Source organism: Anser cygnoides, chromosome 3, assembly GCF_040182565.1.
Source record: "Anser cygnoides isolate HZ-2024a breed goose chromosome 3, Taihu_goose_T2T_genome, whole genome shotgun sequence".
Lineage (NCBI taxonomy): Eukaryota > Metazoa > Chordata > Aves > Anseriformes > Anatidae > Anser > Anser cygnoides.
In genome coordinates, this window is record NC_089875.1 from 62,618,091 (window position 1) to 62,637,610 (window position 19,520).

General features: G+C 41.8%; 1 protein-coding gene across 2 annotated transcripts in view; it reads left to right on the forward strand.

The window, feature by feature from the left end:
* The first annotated feature begins 854 nt into the window (after window positions 1-854).
* MOXD1 (monooxygenase DBH like 1) overlaps window positions 855-19,520 on the forward strand; it is a 53,848-nt gene continuing 35,182 nt past the window's right edge. Inside the window, exons 1-5 of one of the 2 annotated variants that reach the window (XM_048075771.2) lie at window positions 855-992; window positions 1,083-1,256; window positions 13,342-13,488; window positions 14,957-15,124; window positions 15,245-15,328. In XM_048075771.2, the coding sequence (XP_047931728.1) occupies window positions 13,411-13,488; window positions 14,957-15,124; window positions 15,245-15,328 (330 nt within the window). In that variant the 5' untranslated portion in view covers window positions 855-992; window positions 1,083-1,256; window positions 13,342-13,410. Of the gene's footprint in view, window positions 993-1,082; window positions 1,257-1,544; window positions 1,881-13,341; window positions 13,489-14,956; window positions 15,125-15,244; window positions 15,329-19,520 lie in introns of those variants that run through there. The other variant, XM_048075770.2, reaches the window with a different exon arrangement.

The window sequence follows — 19,520 nt, forward strand, 5'->3', positions numbered from 1 at the left end:
GGGCTGTCCCACTCCGAGGCAGGGCTCCCAGCAGCTCGCCTGAAACACCAGACTTCCCTGTAGCATCTCCACTTTCATCAAACCCCTTGGAACAAACCTCTGGTCATCTTCTCTGCAGCATGCCCAAGTTACGAGGTGGTGCTGCTGTCTCGGCTTTTGGCTGAATTTACTGGAATGAGCTCAGCTGACCCAAAGCCTGGGTTCATGGGAGCCTGCTCTTTAGTTTCTTGTCTGCTCCTGTGTAGAACAGCCTGTGGGCAGCCTCCTCAGTGCTCACCTCACTCCACCTCCACTTCCCCCTGGCCCTAGCATCCCTGCTGGCTGGGAGCCCTGCTTCTGCTCCCTGTGCCCATACTGGGCTGCGTGGGGTGCTCTCTACACAAGAATACCCTGTGTCATGTACAGGTTTCTGAGATGTCAGTATCATTTCTACTAAACATCACAGGGTATGTTTAAATAAGTATTTTCCATTTTTTTTTCTGCACGAGTGGTGGCCGCTGTCACGGTTGCACGACGACAGCTCTCCTCCCAGACGTGTACCTCGCTCCGTCGGTCCGGGAGTGAGGTTGGTGCCTGAGCTCGTGGTGTCCACAGGACTGAAACTTTACCTCGGGGTTTCTGTTGTGTAAGAACAGAATAAACAGCCTAAAAGAAAAGGAAGCCACGTTTTGGGAAATAGCCTCCATTCAGAAAACATAAGCATATTTCGTGTAGCCGTGTAAGAGGTGGTTTTACAAAGGGCGTGTCCCCCACTCGAGTGCTGAGGCCACACCTGTGGCCTGCAGAAGTATCGTGCACTTGCAGCTCCTGCTTAGATTCACCCCCATCTCCTTGTAGCTGTTAGCTGGCTTTGAGACGAGAACCTAACAAGCCAATATTTCATCGTTTTCTATTTTGTGAGTTGCCCGAGTTTGCAGCGGTGAAGTTACCGCTGTAACGGGAAGAAAGGCCACGCTGATCTTTTCCCTTTGAAAATGATTTCCATTTCACCGGTACCTTTTTTTTTTTTTTCCTAATTTCTTATGATGCTTTAGGTGAAAGTAATTTTTGGCGCTTATTCATTTATTTATTTATTTTTCTAGGGGCGTTTAGTTCGATGTATGGCTCACATGGCGGCGTGTGCTGCTGTTCGCCCCGGTGCTGTTCGTGTCAGCAGCCCGTAAGGGCGGCAGCCCTCACCCCCGGCCCGTGCGACTCCGGCCGGCTGCCAGGGAGCCCGCGTTTCGCTCCCGCTGAGCGCTGCCGGGCTCTCCCCGGTAAGTTTCACCTCGCACAAAGCACCTCCAGCAGCCCAGCGCCTTCCTCTCCAAGCGGACCCCGGGCTGCCCGCGCACCGCGGGGCTTCCCCCGTCGCGGGGGGGGACGGGCGATGCCCAGGTGCTGCCGGCGGGGCTCGGCCCCGACGGGACCCCCACGGGTGGTGGGCACCGGGGGGCGAGCAGAGAGGCGGCGGCGGCGGCCCCGGTGCGCGCACCCCCGACGGGGCCGGCCGGCCGGCGCGGTGCCGCCCGCGGCGGGGGCGGGGTGAGCGGGGCTCCCGGCCCCCCCCGGGCCGCCGGGGCAGCGCACACGCCTCGCACACTCACACGCGTGGCGAGAGGATGCGGCGGCTGCGCCCCTGGGCGCTGGTGCCGGTGCTGGGCGCCCTGCTCGCCGCCGGCTCCGGCTCCGGCTCCCCGTCGCGGAGCTACCCGCACAGCGCCCTGCTCGACGGGGCGGCCGCCTACCGCCTGCGCTGGGGCCGCCGCGGCAGCGCCCTCGCCTTCCGCCTGGAGGTGCGCACCCGCGGCTACGTGGGCTTCGGGCTCTCGGCCAGCGGCGGCATGGCCTCGGCAGACATCGTGGTGGGGGGCGTGGAGGGGGGACAGCCCTACCTGCAGGTAAGGACCGGCTCCTTCCCCGAGACGGCACCCCCCGCTCCGCTCCCCTGCCCTGCCCCGAGCCCCCTTTCCCCGCCAGCCTCCTTTCCCCGGCCCCCGGTTCTCCCGCAGCCCCCCGCTGCCGGCCTCCCCCTGCCTCCCGCACGGCTCCCCCGCTCCCCTCGCCCTGCTCGGCGCCGGCCTTTGGCTTGCTCCCTGCAGCCCCGCGGGGGCGAGGGCGGCTATAACGCCCCGGGCTGCCGATGGACGTGGCTCCGGGAACAGCCCCCGCTGGCCCCGGCCTTTGTCTTCCTCCTCTCCTCACCCGGAGATGCTCCGACCTTGCCACCGAAAAGGATTTAGGAGCGGCCGCCGGGACTCGCCACTTGTCCCTCGCCTGGCAAAGCGACCCCCGAGGAGCCCGGCCGTGTGAATCCCTAGATATTTTCCCCTAGCTGTCTAGGTGTTGCTGGGGACGTGGGCTCAGCCGGGGCTTGCAGCGAAACTCTGCTCCGAGAGGCACCGGGGGGGTGGGAGCCGGGGGAAGGGACCCTATCCTCCGGTCCCCCCCTGAGCCCCAGCCTGGGGGGTTGCTGTGGGGCCAGGGAGCATGGACAGCACGTCCCGTGGGACAGAGAGGGGAGCCAGGCTCGGCATGGCGACCTGTCACCCTCCTTGCCTGGATGACAACTTTTAGAGAGACAAACTAAGGGCAGAGTAATGCCCGGTACGGTCGAGGAGCTGTCTTTCCTCATTTTGTTGGAGCTAGCTGATCTTTGAAGCTGCTGCTTAAATTTTGAGAGTTTTCTTTTGTAAGAGTATGGATTTTTGCTAACTTTTCGCCATAAGAAAACCAAACAGTTAAGAATCTCTCCCTACTGTTCGTCAGGACTATAAAAGCAAACCTTTTCTGGAAAAAGAGTGCTTTTAGCATAAATGTATTTTTCCCCTATTAGTTTACTATATCAAGTTTAGGCAAATATTTGTCTTATTTAAGTTCAAACCAGTGATTTCCAGAATATTTTTTCTCCTATTTCAAAGTGAAGATCATTTTTTCAGAAAACCTCAGTCTAAATAAACCCCTAATAATAAGAAAACCCATTCTAGTCATCGCGCAGCATAGCTCTTAGAGGCGCAGAATGTGAGGCTTGCTGGAGCCCTACAGTTCAGAAGATACACCTACTAAGCGTTGAAAGAAACCAAACTTTCTGTTTGGCTAAAATTTGGCAGTCCTCTTTGTGCAAAGCAAGCATTTCAGAAAGGCATCCAAACCTAGCGTAAAGGCGTCCAGTGACGGAGAATCCATCACTTCCCTTGGTAGTCTTTGGCAGTGGCAAGCCTTTAGCCCTTCCTCATTTCCAGTATTTGTCTGGCCAGGTTCAGATTCCAGATATGCATTTTCTCTACCAGATTTAAAAGTCTACTTCCTTCACCCTGCCCCCATAAAATTATTTATATGCTGTAATCAAGTCACTCCTCAATTTTCTTTTACATAAAATAAATAGATCGAGCTCTGTAAGTATCCCACTGCAGGTCATTTTCCCCAGCACTCAGTGCACTTTTGTGGCTCTTTTCAGCATCCCTCACAGGTTTTCAGCATCCTTAAAAATGCCATGTATACAGAATTCCATTCTTCTTCCAAAGGCATCACATGGCAAATACAACATGCAGAGAAAGGGGAAAGACTGTAGCAAGTGCCTCCTGTCAGGGAACAGCTGATACTTTTCCTGAAACACTAATTTAACACATAAACATCTGCTATGCAAAGTGCTGTGAGTTATTGTGTTACACTCTGGAGTAGATAAGGCACAGAAGAAATAACTTCTATCTGTTAAGCTTGCTGGAATTTTGGTGTTTTCACTATCCCCATTTCTTCTTCAGTTAGGCAGCAAAGCAAGTTTTATTTTTAAACTGGGAGGAGGTCTTTTAAAAAAGGTGCTCTGTTAAAGTATTTCTGTGCCTGCACTGAAAGAAGGAAAGGTGAGAAACAAAGAGGATGGGCTAAACGCTTTGAAGAAACAAAATTTGTCCAAAGGTTTTCTTCTGGACAGGCAACACAGACTGATATAAAACGAATACCTAGTTCCAGAATCCTGTTTTAATAGTGTCTAATTCTTTACTTAGACACACAGTTAAGATTTTAAAAACACTTCATTTATTAATTGTATATAATCGTTTACAGTTAGTTTTAGTTACTACTAAAAAGATTTTTTCATAGATAGTGGCCTTGGAAGTATGTGGTTTTATGCCTAGCTGCACACTATAAGATTTGTACACCATATAATGAAAGAACTTACTTTTCGGTTTTAGAAATATGTTTTTATTCCATGATCATCACTCGGAAAATGTGCATCGTGGTATAAACTCTTAGAAGGGTCATTTTTTGGTTTCTTTGACAGTTTTGAGACGCTAGTTAGTGGCCTGATTTTTCGAAGTTGTTCTGAAACACCTTTATAACCTTTCAAGTGGGCATTAAAATTGCTAGTCTCTTAGGAGAATTTAGCTTTTTCCCCACCTTAAATCCTCTCTCCTCCTCTAAAAATAGAAAGTGTTCTCGGAGGGAAGAGTCCTCTTGTGGGAGCAGACGTGTAAATGCAGTTAGACTACCACCCTCTGTAAAGGAACTAACAGCAGATACTCCCTGGTTTGTGAGAGAGCAATGTACCGAGGTGGAGGAAAAGTTCCAGTTCATTTTCAGAGAGGAGAGAGAACATTTCCTCTGGCATTTATTCTTCATCCTCTCACAACAAATGGATGTGATTCCCGCCATCAGCAGGCAGTGCCTTTCCTTTAAAAAATCTGATGACTCAAAGTTCTGGATATCTGAAATTGGATTTTACTTTATTGGTTTTTAGATGTTCTGTGATCTTTGGTGTAGTGGGTTACTTGTTTTGCTTTGCTTTTCCATGTCTGAATTGTATTTAAGGAAAAGGAGGTCCGGCATAATGAGTAAAGACTGGAAAGATTCAAAAGACAGAATTTTAGTTTTCTCTAAGTATATTAAGGTAAAAAGTGTTACGATGCCATGTGAGAGATGTACTGGAGTAGCTTTTTGAAGAGGTTTTGAATGATCCTCAAATTACGCATTGATTATCGTAACACTTTGGGAAGTCAGTATTTGGAACAAGAACCTAGACGTCTTTGGGGAGGGCGTAGAAGGCATAGCGTGCATGCATGCGCGCATACATGCACAGCAGTGTTGTATTTTGAGGGAGCCACCTCCACCAAAAAGAGGCAGATCAGTGAGCACATAACTCTAGCACGTCCCTGAGAGCCCCGTGGTGCACAGCTGCAGACTATGCGCGGTTTGGGTGAGCATGTTTGAGAAAAAGTAGAAGATATCGATGGGGTCTGGTGTTGAAGAGCTGAGAGCTGCCTTTATCTCTGTAGGGAGGGGGTGGGCTTGGAAGAATAGCTTGTACTCAGCAAAATGTTCCCTGCAATATTGCTGTGGTCACTTGCAGCATGTGTTGCTCTTCATAAAAGTTTTTGGGACAGCTTCAGCTTTTGCATTTGGCATTCCTTCCTTCCTTCTTTGTGTGTGTGTGTGTGTGTATGCTTATGAATTGACACAGCATGCATTTTCATGCTAGACCCATGCCTTTTCCTTGGTCTCCACCCCTGTCTGGAATTGTGCATCCCCACCCGCAGCACGTAGCTGCCGAGAGCCCCATTTTGGGGAGAGTAATCCTCCTTGATGAATGGCTATTTTGTGCAAGTTATACAAGAGAGTTGCATTGTTAGAGTCTTCTGTTGAACTTGCACAAAAATAGTCCCTACTCAGGGTGAATAGGGACTGTGTGTCACTAAAAAGTACTTTATTATTCATTACAGCCTTGCTTGTTAACTGTCACCCAAACTAAAGAATATCTGTTATCAAATGTATCCCATGGAGTTAGCTTAATTGCTCACAGGGAAGTACTTGGAAGAGATTTTAAAGGACAGAAAACAGTGAGCATTCTCTGTACTTAACGATATGCTGCTTTTAAGTGCACTCATGCCAACAGCAACAAAAGAAGTGTTTAGAAAACAACTTGAAAGGCACCAAAAGAGAGATGCAAAGTGAGTGCCACACTGACATATCTCAGTCGGTGCTTTGTTGGAGGTATTTCATGCCTTCGGGCATTGTGGCAAAATCTCCAGATGACTAATGAGCCCTCTTGGCTTCAATGTGGGGCATAAAGAGACGCTACAGCGTACATCTCCACCGGCTGGGTGCTTTGTATTTCCCTTTCAGAGGTACAATAGTTAGGACAAGGAAGCAACAATTGGTGAACAGAAGATGAGAATAATTCTGGAGCTCTTGTGTTTTGCAGGCCTCAGGGGTCTGGTTTGCAAGCTGTTTTTTGTTTGTTTGTTTGTTTCCAAAATACCTGGTGTGTTGCTTGCAGATTGGATTTTGGCAACACCAAGGAAATTAAATGTTCTTACAGCTCCACAAAAATAAGTACCTCTTACAGTCAGAGCTTCACACCTGGAGCAATATGGAAAAGTAGCTACCATGAGTGATGCAAAGGCTTAAAATTATGGGATAATGGTTTCATTTTCCATGTAAGCAAGTATCTTAGAAATAGGAGAGGGACGAGGGGAGATTTTTGAAGGCACATATAGAAATGTTGGGAACAAGTCTCATTAATATTTGTGCTTCAAAATCCCTGCAGTGCTTTGAAAACTTCCTCATAATTGAAGTAATTAAAGTTATTAAAACAAGAAAACTTTTGCTGTTTAAATGGGCTCCTGTATAAGGAAAGTTTCTTGTGATAAAGTACAGTTGTGAGATTAGATCATGCAGTATCTCCTAGTTACGGTTTTCTTTCCCCTAAAACACATTGTGACATGTTTTGTCTAGTCTGTTTGTGTTAGGACAGCCTTTAATCTAGCTTCGTAGCTTCTGATATAGCTGGAGTATAACTTCTAAAATCAACATTTATTCTTGATGTAAAGGCTCCTTGGGACTGCTGCAGTCGAATGCTCCACGCTGATAAGCGATGCTATATTTTAACTTAAAACTGCTGATGCTTCATACACCTGTGTGTGGCAGCTAGAGAGCCCATCACGATTCAGTGCTTTTCATTTGTGTGTGTGGAAAGTGAAGTTTTTGTATCTTCCATGAGTGCCACAGAAACCAAGGGATGTCAGGTTGTTGGCTACTGGAAGGCAGCCCGGGGCAGCATCAGTCGAGGTACGAGAGAGACACTGAAGTGTATTCAAATGACTTATGGCTTAAATGAGCAAAGACATGTCTCTCAGTAAATAATTATTTCATGTGTAAAAAATGTTTTTTTTTTTCAAATACAATATCTGTACGTGTACACACAAGTGCATGCATTATCTGTGTACGTAAATGCACAAATGGAAAATGTGTGTGTGTGCATTTAAAAAACAGACCCCCCCCCCCCCATTGTTATTTGTTACAGATAAAAATGTTCCGTCCTTGTTACAGTTAGAAGTATACCTGAAGTAAACAAGCCACATTGACTCCAGTGTATCTCAGGCAGTGTAACTGGAACCGTACCAGGAGGAGATGCAGCTTGTCAGAGCTGTCCGTGTGACTAAGATCTGGGCTTCTCAGGAAGGAATGAATCATCTCATGCTAATCTGGTGTGTAGGTAAAAAAAAAAAAAACCACCCAGCAAATCAGTCCATTAGCTCTGAGCAGTCTGCTTACAGGGCAGCAGCTGAACTTACTGATCCCACTGACTTCAGGAACTTCTTGCAGCTGTTTGATCGCTGCCTCTGTACCTTTTCCTGTGGATATTTTTCCATTTGCAGGCCAATCCCAAGATTGGATCAGTCTAGTGGAATGCTCTCAAGGTGTTCCTACATGAAGCAGTGATGCTTTCATACTCCTACTACTTCATGTTAGTTTTCTGTGGGTGGGCTTTGCTTTTCACTGACATAGGAGTATAGTAAGATCTTTGCATTAAACTCAAGCTGAAATTATTTGGGGTTGAAAAAAGTTAGTTTGCTTATTTGTAAACTCATGCTTTGTTTACTTCTCGCCAAATACAATGTACAAACAGCTTTTTTTTTTTTTTTTTTTTTGGTGGTAATATCCAGTGTGTGCTGGAACCATGAGCAGCAGGATTCCATCTGAATTAAATGCAACAATAAAAAAGAGAAATGTTAACCACAGTTATTTTTTTGGAAACCCAGAAAGACATAGCTTGGTGCTGATTTCAGACAGAAGTTTTGGTCGCTTCTTTTGCATACTGTGGCAATTTATCCACCCTATTTATACTAGGATAGATCTTCTCCTGTGCCAACTTTCATGTTGGTTGCAGCTTCCCAATTTCTTTGCCAGGCTTGTCTTCAGCCCCGGTCTCAGACATCAGATGGGTAGTCTGGGGATATTCAAAACTGCACGAGCTGCCTGCAGACCACAGGTTAAGACTAGTTGTGACAAAGCTTGATTTTTCCCTCATTTCCCATTCCTAGCTTGTCCCTTGACTTGCTTGCAACTCTTCCATTGCTGCTGGAATGGCAGGGAGCTCCTGTCTGGAGGAGGGCAGCACGCATAAATCAGAGCTGCTCCTGAGCCAAGCCTGCAAGGCGATTGCTGGATGGGGCCACAGTTTGGAAACTGTCTGCTGCTCCTTTAGGTTGAAAGGTGCTGTAGATAATTTAGCATGGGAAATGGATACCATAAACAAAACGAGCTTGTACATTGTAAAGATCTGGGGAGGGAGTCCTATAAACACCTGTTCAAGTATGCGATGACAGCTGGTAGTGCTTTTCGGGTCAGGCTTCTTGGTGCAGCTGTGCTTACATTCTCTGAGGATAAAAAAGCCCATTTGCATCTTTTTTTTTTTTTTTTTAACAACCTTAAGAAATTATTCTCCCCATCTTTGTAGCACAACAATCAGAAACTGTTTATGCCACACAACATTTTTTTTTTTTTGAGAAAGAGGGAGGTTAATAGGATCCGAAAAACTGTGCAACATGATGGGCCTCACTTCTGGAAAAGAACATACAAGAACTTGTACAATCAAGAAGATTTTTCATTTGCCGTATGTTGTTCCAACTTCTAGGTAGCGTAAGGAACAAGATACCTAACTATTTGATCGCACAGCATAGCCCCCAGTTTAAAATGCCAGCTTGTGCAATATAATCAATGGGAGTGCAGAAACTTTCAATGTTTCAAAAGTAAACAGTTTATCTAAGTATATTTTAAAATAATAGCAACATCTTTGTTATTTCATGGCATGACAAATAATGCTTCCAAATCTTTGTTTAAAACACTTATTGTTTAAATAATCAGAATAAGATGTTCATACCAGAAAAATAGTCATTACAGCTTTACCTTCTTTCTGTAACTCCTATGCTTCTGTAAAATTGATGTAAAACTTAGAAGCTTTATCTTTATTTAACATATATATTCTGTGTGTGCATAAGAAACCAAAGAATCTGGATTCTAGGGCTGAATCAGTAAATAAAGCCGTATTTACAGGTTTTTGCTGAGTGTTTCAGAAATTCAGTATTAAGAACCTGATAATTTTTACTGATCTGTGCTGGAACTCCATTAAATTCAGAATTATTTGTATCGGTATAATCTTGCCCACAAAACATACAGGTTTTCTGACTGTATGGCATGTCAAAACCAAATCTTTGTAAAAGATGTAGCCTTGTTAGAGCCTTTTCCTATTTGGTAGGAAGAATAAGCTGTTCTGAAATGAGGCAGGTTTCAGACCATCTGTGATGGATATTGAAGCACTGCGATTCTGTTGATGAACATGGCCCACTCCTTTCTCAACAGAATTAAATGTGTGAAACTTGGAAATTTAGGTGAGTTCTGTGTTATGGCAGGCTATCTCTGAGAGCATTTGGGACCATATTTAGATACCTTCTGTTCAGCTGAAGCCCAGATGCCTGATGTCTGGCTTCTGGTGCGTTCATCCTCTGTGCTGTCCTTTGGCCTTGTAAGTCACATTTACGGGCCTTCAAAGGAACCAAGCTTTCTCCCCGAGCAGACACAAGGATTTAAGTGGAGTATAGGCTGTCCAAATGTGGTAACATGGTGTTACACCATAGTCCACAGGACTTTTATTTGTTATCATTTTTCCTTTCTGAAATGAAGCATCTCCAGATGCACGTCTTTATGCCTTTGATGTTTGTGATGCCACTTACCCAAATTGCAAAGGGCTTACCTGTGTTGCAAGAAAGTTACCGACATTATGTATGTTCCGTGTTAATGCATGAGTGTATTTGTTTAAAAAGTAATAGGCTTTACACAGGCTTTGCTTAGCAAGTATGAGGATAGATGACTGAAACTTCCAGACACTTTTTCTTACTTTTCCAACATACTGTTGAAAAGGACGTGGCATCGCAACTTGTCAGTGTGTTTTCTTTTTTGATAACCTCCTTTTGTTCATTAAGGCTGGTACGCAAACATGCGTGTATGTGTGTCTTAAAGTCTTTTAAGCTCTGATGAATAAATTGAGCAAAACATGCATAGTTTGACTTAATCTGTTCTGTGAACAGAAAGAGATCAGAATGTTTTGGCAACGTGGCCTTATTTTGTTTTCAAAGTGGCAGACAAACTGTTTTCATGTCAGGGATTGAGCAATCAAATTCTGAGCTGTTCTGAAATTTTCTTGTTACATTATTTGATTTTAGTTTTGTGATGAACATCTGGATGATTTTCAACAAAAGAAATAAAAATAGTAATAGAGGCAGTTTATAACTCATAAATAGCTCCTGGCATATGTATTCATGCCTGATTTTCCTAGTGCTGCCCAATTGTACTCAGTGGAGTTATAGGACTTGGGCGATACAGGAACATCCCTGTCTTTCCGTGAGCTGCATGAATTTGCTTCCCAGGTATTCTCAGGACCCTGGTATTCAACGGATGTTTCAAGGTGGTGTGTATCAGGCAGAGGAAGTAAGTAGAGCCAGCGAATTCATTAATTCACAGAAATTTTCACGTGGGAAAGATTAACGTTAGTCGGTCAGATTAAAATCTACCCGCAGAGTACTTTCCGGGGAGCGACAGAGCAAGGTGCCGCGCAGAGGCAATGCGGGGTCGGCAGCGAGCACCCGTGTAGGCAGTGGGATCACCTTCCCCAGAGCACTCACCTGCAGGCACAAAGGGAGCCCCTTGCAGCGAGCCAGAGCTGGGACCCATCTTTGACTGTCATCCAGGAGAATGAAATCATTTCACTGACAATTGCATTATCAAGGCACATCTGAGCTAATATCTTAATTACACAGCTTCTTCCAGTTATTCTTGCACTCTCCCTGCAGGCTTATAGAAGTCAGGGCTATATAACATGCTTTTGTTGTTGTTTTTTGGTTACAGAGATGTCCTTTGGAGTTTTTAAGAAATGGTGGAGATCACCAGAAAAATATTTGAGTGTACACACCTAACTTGGCTTTATATTTCTGAACTTTCCTTCCCAGATGTTTCATGCAAAAACTTTCAACCTACTCCCATGTGGAAAAGCTATTCTTGGATTTCTGTTCCTCAGTAATTTGATCTCTGGGTGCTTATTCTAATACAAGGATGCCTTCTTCCAGTTTAATCTAACAGAAAAGATATCACACTTAGGTAAAAGCCAATGTTAACAAGGACACACTTCTAGTCCAGATAAGCCCTTACTATTTCTAGGATAAAAGCAGAGGTTCTATAGAAATGTGTTTTCAGAACAGGGATGGTATTCTGTGTAGATATACACTGTCTCTGTCCAAGCTCTGATGTAGGGGTGAAATGGAGCATTTTGTTCGTATAAAATACCCACCTTCAAGTACCATCCTAGCACAGGCCCATTATTTCCATCTGGAAAAGCAAATTGGTCATTCTTTCTCTAAACAAATATAACTCATCACTTCCTTTTGTTTCTTCAGCTCCCAGACCTCTCTTTTGCTCTTTCTGATGACAGTTTTTCAAAGTGTGTATTCTTTCATATAAGTATTCATTCACTTCTAGTCACAAAAAAGTGCTGACAGGAAAAGGATGACTCTTTTCAGTACCTTTCAATTTTATTATTATTTTTTTTTTAATTTAGATTTTGTTTGGGGTGAAAAAATCCAAAATGTTTCAATAGTTACAGGAAGACAGAACTAAATCTCAAAGTTTTCATACTGGTAAAAATGGTCTGCTTTTTACCCTTTTCTTCCTTGAAACCGCATCATGAGATAATTTTATTAAATTTTTCATCTAAATTAAAATATCTTAATGAAATGTTTGGGCATGCAGCTATTTGTACATCAATAACAGGCAGACCGGCTTGTGAGCTGTGACTGGTGTGCACGTGGTCTCTTGTACACACAAAGATTTCCCGGGTGCGGTTAAGCTGAAGATTATGGCTCCCAACTGATCCTTTAGTGAATTAAAACCGTCAGCCACTTTTACCAGTACTTGGACATAACATTTTACATTTTTTCAGCTTTGTTCCCTTCTCTTCAGCAAAGGGATGTAAAAGCTAGAAATCCCTCTAAAAGTAAATGGAGGTCCAAATAGCTTTAGAGTTAAATGCCTTCAAGGAGCAGCAGGTGTTGTGTTATTTTGCTAAGGATGCTGCATGGTTAATGGCATCTGCCAGTAACATGTTAAAAAAAAAAAAATCTGACAAAATTGCCTGCCATCAGGTGGTGTATTATGGAAAAAAAGAGTTGTTTTGCTAACCAAGGCTAGAGGCTCTTCTCTAGGACTGGGTGCCCAGATCAGTTCCCGCAAACCACCCAGCCCTGCCCCAACCTGAGCAGAAACTGCCTAAAACTCACGGGCGGGCAAGCAGAGGATGCACCTTGGAGGCAGTGGCAGGAGGAGGCTGGAGGAGAGGGAGGAGGAGGCCGGAGGGGCACTGCACAGCCACCGCAGCTGCGCGGGGCAGCAGGAATTTGGGGTGAGGAGGTTAATGACCCAACATTGCTGCTCGGCTCCTCCATTGTACCGTGCTTCTGCTGAGCCGGGGATCGTCTTTCTTAACCTTTCCTCTAAGAAAAACCACCCAACCCCAAACCAACAAATAAACTCCAAAACCCTCCAGGCACCTTTTGTGTGCACTAAGCACTGTTCATCCTGGTTAAACTGCAGGATTCCTGGTTCCAATCGATTTTAATCCGAGAGGTTTGCTTTTTGTGGGGAAGGAAAAACAAAGACAAAGTCGTGAAAAGAGGGAACAGTGATTTTGTTGATTGGAGTATTAAGTGAATTTGTTTCCCTCTGTAATTTCCCCAAAGTTCACAGCACCCCAGTTATGATAATTTACGCTTATTGGTTGAGTACAGCCTTTATTTCCGTAGTCATGTACAGGCAGTGTATTGTTAAAGTTGTTCAAGACATTTTTTAAGCTGCTTACCAAGGAGACTTGCTTTCTTGAAGATTTTTAATCCAAAAAAATGTTTAGCGTCGCTCAAACTGTCATCCCTCAATACTTTATATAAAAACAATGTTTAAGTGGATTTAGCATTTGACAAAAAAGTTATGTTTTTTTTACTTAATATTACCTTTTAACAATGATCTACCTTTTATTTTAAACAGGATTATTTTACAGATGAAAACAGAGTACTGAAAAAAGACCCACAACAGGATTACCATCTGGAATATGCCATGGAAAACAGTACACACACAATATTGGCTTTTAGCAGAGAACTGCACACTTGTGATACAAATGATAAGAGTATAACGGTAAGATGCTCTGCCTATAGAAACAGAGATGAAATAAGTAACTCAGGCCAAAAGTATATGGTATTATGAAACTGGTTATTAAAATCTCATTTTAGTAAAAGAAAAGAATTAGAGAAGTTCACTTAGCAAATGAATTCAGCTCCCAAAGCACTTTCCAAAACATTTATTCAGTCAAATTAACCAGGTAAAATACTTGTGCTAGTTTTATTAAACTCTAATATTTTAACTTCAGCTTTCTTTGTTCCTTCACTTCAATGCATAATATTCTCTAATTTGTAACACACCACGTGAATATAAGATTCAAAGAGGTGTCTCTGTGCTCCCAGCTCCTGTGTCCCACAGTTGTAATCATTCAAGAAATGTCAACTTGAGAAACACTTTTAGATCTTACACTAACTTGTAATTCATCTTAAATCTAGACTTTTGAGCATATGTAGCTAAAATATTTATTTTTTGGTTTAATTCTATATTAAAAATAAAGAAATTGAAGAATTTTATGATGCAGCTTTTTCCATGGTAAATACTTCTCATGGGAAATTCTTTTGTTGCCCTAGCGACCACTGTACTTCCTAAGCATCATTTTAAATTATATGAAGTTGATGATTTTCATATTGGAAATGACAGATAGGTTAGAGAGATTTACAGGACTTTCCATGCTTTGGCTTGTTTACTACTACTCATTTTGGAAGCATCACAGTAGCAGTTTAACACTATTGTCATTATCTATGTTTTCGCAATGTATGCAATAATAACAACACGAGGAGCTGAAAGATACACGAAGGAATTCCACAGCTGTATAAACCGCCAGATTTCCAGGCGGTCGATGGATCTGTGGTTTTTGCACCTGCTCCAAATTGTCTCAGTATAATTTAACATTCTTGGACACTTCAGCATTTATTACAGTATTTTGTCTCAGGGGTGATTATTGCAATCTGAGGATGGTGTACTGAGAATTGGTCTGCACTGTAGCAGTAGCCTGATTTTTAAGATATAAATCCGTTCTGTAATTGAATGTCTATCTTCTCTAGAATATAGGGACAGCAGCTCACAAAAGGTGTTCAGATCTTTGCATAGTTGAACCTGGAAGCTGTTTTGAAGCTGTTCTGAGTGCTGGTCAAATGAGTGCCATCTCTAGGAAAAAATGTTCTATGTACTTAGTTGGTTATGTCTTTATGAGTCTGTTCTGCCATTTGCAGTTATGACTTAAATTTGCTGCATTAGTGCAGCAAGCTATCAGAGAAAGATACAACTTCTGTAGATCCACATGAAGCCTGCAAATAGAAAACGTGATTCATTTTAAAGAAAACTCTGCGTCAGTAGATGATTTTGCCTCTGGTATGCATTATCATTGTTCAAGTACAGCGATGTCTACATCACACCTATATTAGGAATTAAATGAACTATGTGAAGAAGATATTGTTCCTGTTCCTTATGGGTTTTGTTTGTTTGGTTTGGTTTGTTTTTCCAGGAGAGCACAGTGCGGGTAATATGGGCCTACCACCACAAAGACATGGGAGAAGCAGGTCAAAATTACCATGGGTCTAATCGTGGTACAAAGAGTCTACGTTTACTGAACCCAGAGAAAGCAGATGTCTCATCTGCCTCTTTGCCATACTTTGACTTGACAAACAAAGACGTAAGTTACTCTGGGTTTTGGATTTATGTGCAGTTAGGGTTAAGGTTAAGCCCAATATTTAGGCTTACACAACAGGGTAGTATGACTTTTATAATATCGTTGCCCTTTTCATTAAGACAGGTGCCTATACCAGACAAGGATACAACATATTGGTGCCAAATGTTTAAGATTCCTGTACAACATGAAAAGCACCATGTGACAAAGGTGAGTGATTCAGACTGTGTGAAGTCCAGGTTATGTTTTCTGTTTTTGTGTTTAGAGTTCAGGTGAGGATGATGACTCTTCAAATCAATTACTGCACTTTCAAAATTTGTTTAGCTCCGTGGTAGAGTAAAACCAAGACCTCTTGTACGTTTTCACAAACGCAGGTAAAAAGTACGTATTTGTGCGCTCAGCACCTGGCCCTGGTATTTCTGTAACAATTAGCATGCAGAGTGATAGAGACCCTTTCTTTGTCTTCTCCCATGTCCTCTCTCCCCTAAGAAAATAAGGTTGAAAGTTACTGCTGTTCATAAATATTTTTGGCAAAGATTAAGTAAAAATGTCTGAAAGCATGTTCCATCAAGCTTCAACTTTTATATAAGAATGTCAGGGATTTCTTTTAAAGGAGAGTAATTTTAGATTAAAAATAATTAATTGGAGAATTTTGTTAAAATGACTGGCATCATGTGAGAACAGAATTCGTTACCTTTCGCTGTGTAAAAGTCAAATATTACAAAAAAATAGATGGATGTTGTAGTTTATTCAAAAATTAATGAAAATGTGTAAACACCTACAAGAAGATCAGAGTGATCCAAAGTGATTTCAAAACCTACATGCATAAACATGATTTTGTATCATACATTTTCTAGCTTTTCTTTCAGTTTGGAACTGAAAGCTTCAGAGTACCGAGAGAAAGATGGTTCTCACATTCCTCCCCAGGAGCAATATACTGAAGACCTCATAAAGGAACAACCTCTTATTATTGTTCAAGACTACTTAAGATAGCATAGTGATATAGCTAATTAAAATAAATATACAAGCCTTAAGGTGCTTTTTCTATTCATTTGTCATTAACTGAATGCTGTATAGACAGTAACCTTAAGGTTGTTTCATATAAATCAAAAAACATCAAAAGAACAGAGCAAAGGGTTATTTTAGACTTGCATGGGAAAAATGAAGAAGATAAGATAAAGCAATCTCAGAGGTGGATAATACAACTAGTACTTCTTGACCTGAGTGGAACTAATTGTATGAATGTGGCTGCTGAATCATGGCCCTCATTTTTATGTTTCTTTGAACCCGTTACTGCATGTAAGTATTAAATTTTATTTTGTTGTTGTTTGGTTGTTTTTTTTGGTTATTGTCAGTCATGCTACTCTAATGAATTCAGTAAGACTGAAATTCTGTTTTAACTCAGAGAACCTGACGTGATCTCTAATGTATGTCTGAGAAGTATGTATATTCTGAAATATCGTGAGTTTCTTCATTTTATCAAAATGAAGAATTGGAAGGTCAAAATTTCTGCCCTCAGGTACTTGATCATTAAACACATTTGAAATCTGTGACAGGTGGTTTCAGAGATCTATATGGAAAACAAAATTTGCTCGTAATATGGTATATAAGTCAGGACTCCTAGTTTTCTGTTTTCAAGTGAGAGACCTTTGAAATGGCAATATCAGGGTCATGCTTTTCATATGTAATTTGGTGGAAATTGTATATGTATGCCGTTCTGCTAAGAACTGCAGAATTATCTCTGGAATTATTTATTATTTATATTTACTGAATTTATTTTTTAAATGTTTTGGCTGACCACACATACAGGTACACTTTTCTAAAAAGCTGCAATTGGTTGAAGCTAAAACATTGTTTTAGTTCAGACATACATTGATTATTTTTTCAGAAGAGTTTTATATTCTTTATTTTTACTACGATATGTAATGCATATTATAATTTTAGGAATTACATTTTGAAATCAGCAATTTATTTGCCTGTTATAAACTTTAAAAAAGTAGATAAGAATCCCCAGGGATTTTCCAGCTTCAGAAAAGCAAACAGATTTCATACTGCTGCTTAAAAATGGTTAGAGAGAGAAAAATGATTACAGAAAAGAGAAGAATGAATGTAGAAAGACTTCCTTAGCATATCTTTTCATGGGCATAATTTATATTTTCATATGTGTGACTTTTGTAGATGACACTTAGCGGGTTGTTATGGAATTGTGTCTATACATTCTTACAGACTGTTTAAACATTTCCTAAAGCCTTCTGACACACAAAAGATTGGGCTTATGGGTACTCAGAAGGATGGATATTAACTATGCAAACAAAGGCTGAATTTCACAAAGGGAAGGACAGATGAATTATATGACCTGATCGAAGTGTTAGTTAAATACCTGTGTAGATGTTGATTCTTTATTCCCAGTGTAGCATCGCTTTCATACAAATCTACACATCTTATTTTTATAGACAGAAAAAAAAAAAGTTTAAATAGTGAAAATTGATCTCTGGTATAATTCAGTCTACATAAGTCATGTACAAGTGAGTCAGTTTTATCCATTTCTGTGCTACTTTGTGGTTTTGTGGAACATTTCAGTGCAGTCGGACAGCATGTGCCAGCAGCAGCATTGAATTGTGCTGTCAGCTGCTGTTCTGGAGTGTCAAATAGGTGCAACAACCACAAAAGGATTTTTTTTTCATATTGTTTAGCTGTTCTCCATCGTTTCTTTTGTCTTGCAAATTGCTCTGTTCGTTTCATAATAATGTATTTTTTAAAAAGTCACTTTCCTCAGGAAAGCACAATATTTAAGTGAAGGAAAATGTCTGAGAAAAATTTAGACCTAGTAGTAGAGGTAGAGCCTGTGACTTCCAGCTAAGAGGCCTTTTTTTTTTTTTTTAACTTCCATTGACCACATGTTGCTTTTAAAAAGAGTAGCTATATCCTACAGAATGTCTTCAAAGCATTTACAAATATATTCCGTAAATACACATTAGTGGTACAACAGCTGGGCAGAGTGATGACGCTTGGTCTTAGGGCACATCCAAACTAAACCATTACCATAACAGCATTAGAGTAGTGTTTAGATGAAGAGCATGCTTTTGAAGTGAATCTTCAAGTTATTCTTCCTCACTTTGGCAATGATACCTTCATGATGCAGTTGCAGAGCTCGTGAACTGAATCCCTTTGGGTGAAACTCAACAAGAAGATGTGTGCCAGAAGCACAATGAAAGTACCCCAGGCAGAAACAGATGTACCTGTACACGTAGAAAACTTCTAAAGCTGGATAGTGTGGATGTCAGGATCACAACATTTTCCTCTACTGTCCTTTTCTTCCTTTGTGCTTTTGGAGTAGATGTTCTTCTTTTGGAAATAAAATTGAGAAAGAGAAAGGGAAAGGGAAAGGGAAAGAGATAAAAATAAAAATAAAAATAAAAGAAAAAATAAAAATAAAAGAAAAAATAAAAGAAAAAAGGGAAAGGGAAGGGAAGGGAAGGAAAGGAAAGGAAAGGAAAGGAAAGGAAAGGAAAGGAAAGGAAAGGAAAGGAAAGGAAAAAGTCACGTCACTGAGTGACTCTCTGGGAAATGAGAAGCTATTTTGCACATGTGCCAATATACAGCCTTTGCCCTCTGGGGAGCCAAGGCAAAGTCCTCCACCTGGAGGAGCAAGCTGCTGATTTCAAGTGAATCAGAGGGCTTGTTTGGGTAATGACTGGAAGCACTGTGTTTTTCTGTTAGCACAAGATAAAGAAATGACTAGCATAAGATTTCAAAATCAGTGGAAAGTAAATCATGTAAGATCTTATGTCTTTTCTTTCTCTTTACATAATCTTCATGTGACTTTCCAAGAACCTCAGGTAATGAGAAACAGCATACTTTCATTGACTGTTCTTGATCAAGCTGCACTACATGACATGTAAATTGTGCAAGAGATAAGATTATAATCTTAGTTCATCTCATAGGTAGAATGAGGACATGGATAAGTAACTTCTTGTGTTGCATGGAGAACAATGTGCTGCGATGGAGAACAGAGCCTCAGTGCGATAACAGGGCACTCAGCCAGGGTTAGGACTTCTCTTTTTAATCTTTCTTCATTTCATATCTCTGCAACTTCTTCCCTAGGGAAAAGAGTGTGTCTTCCTACATGTCTCTACAATGCCTTCTGTTACAAGATCTTCTCTGATGCCTCCAGGAACTCCTGGAGAAATAACTCACAAAGCTAGTTCTAATAACCTTATGCCTGCTAAGAAATAAAGCAAAATAAGATGATCTCTCAATAGCTGGACGTAATAGTGATAAGGGTTATTCAGACTGCAAACAATGCCAGGCACCAGGCTGTTTTTGTGGCTCTGGTGGAGTCATTACTCCTTAACTTCAAGCAGCCTACCTGGAGGAGGGGTGGCTACTTGAAAAATTCTTA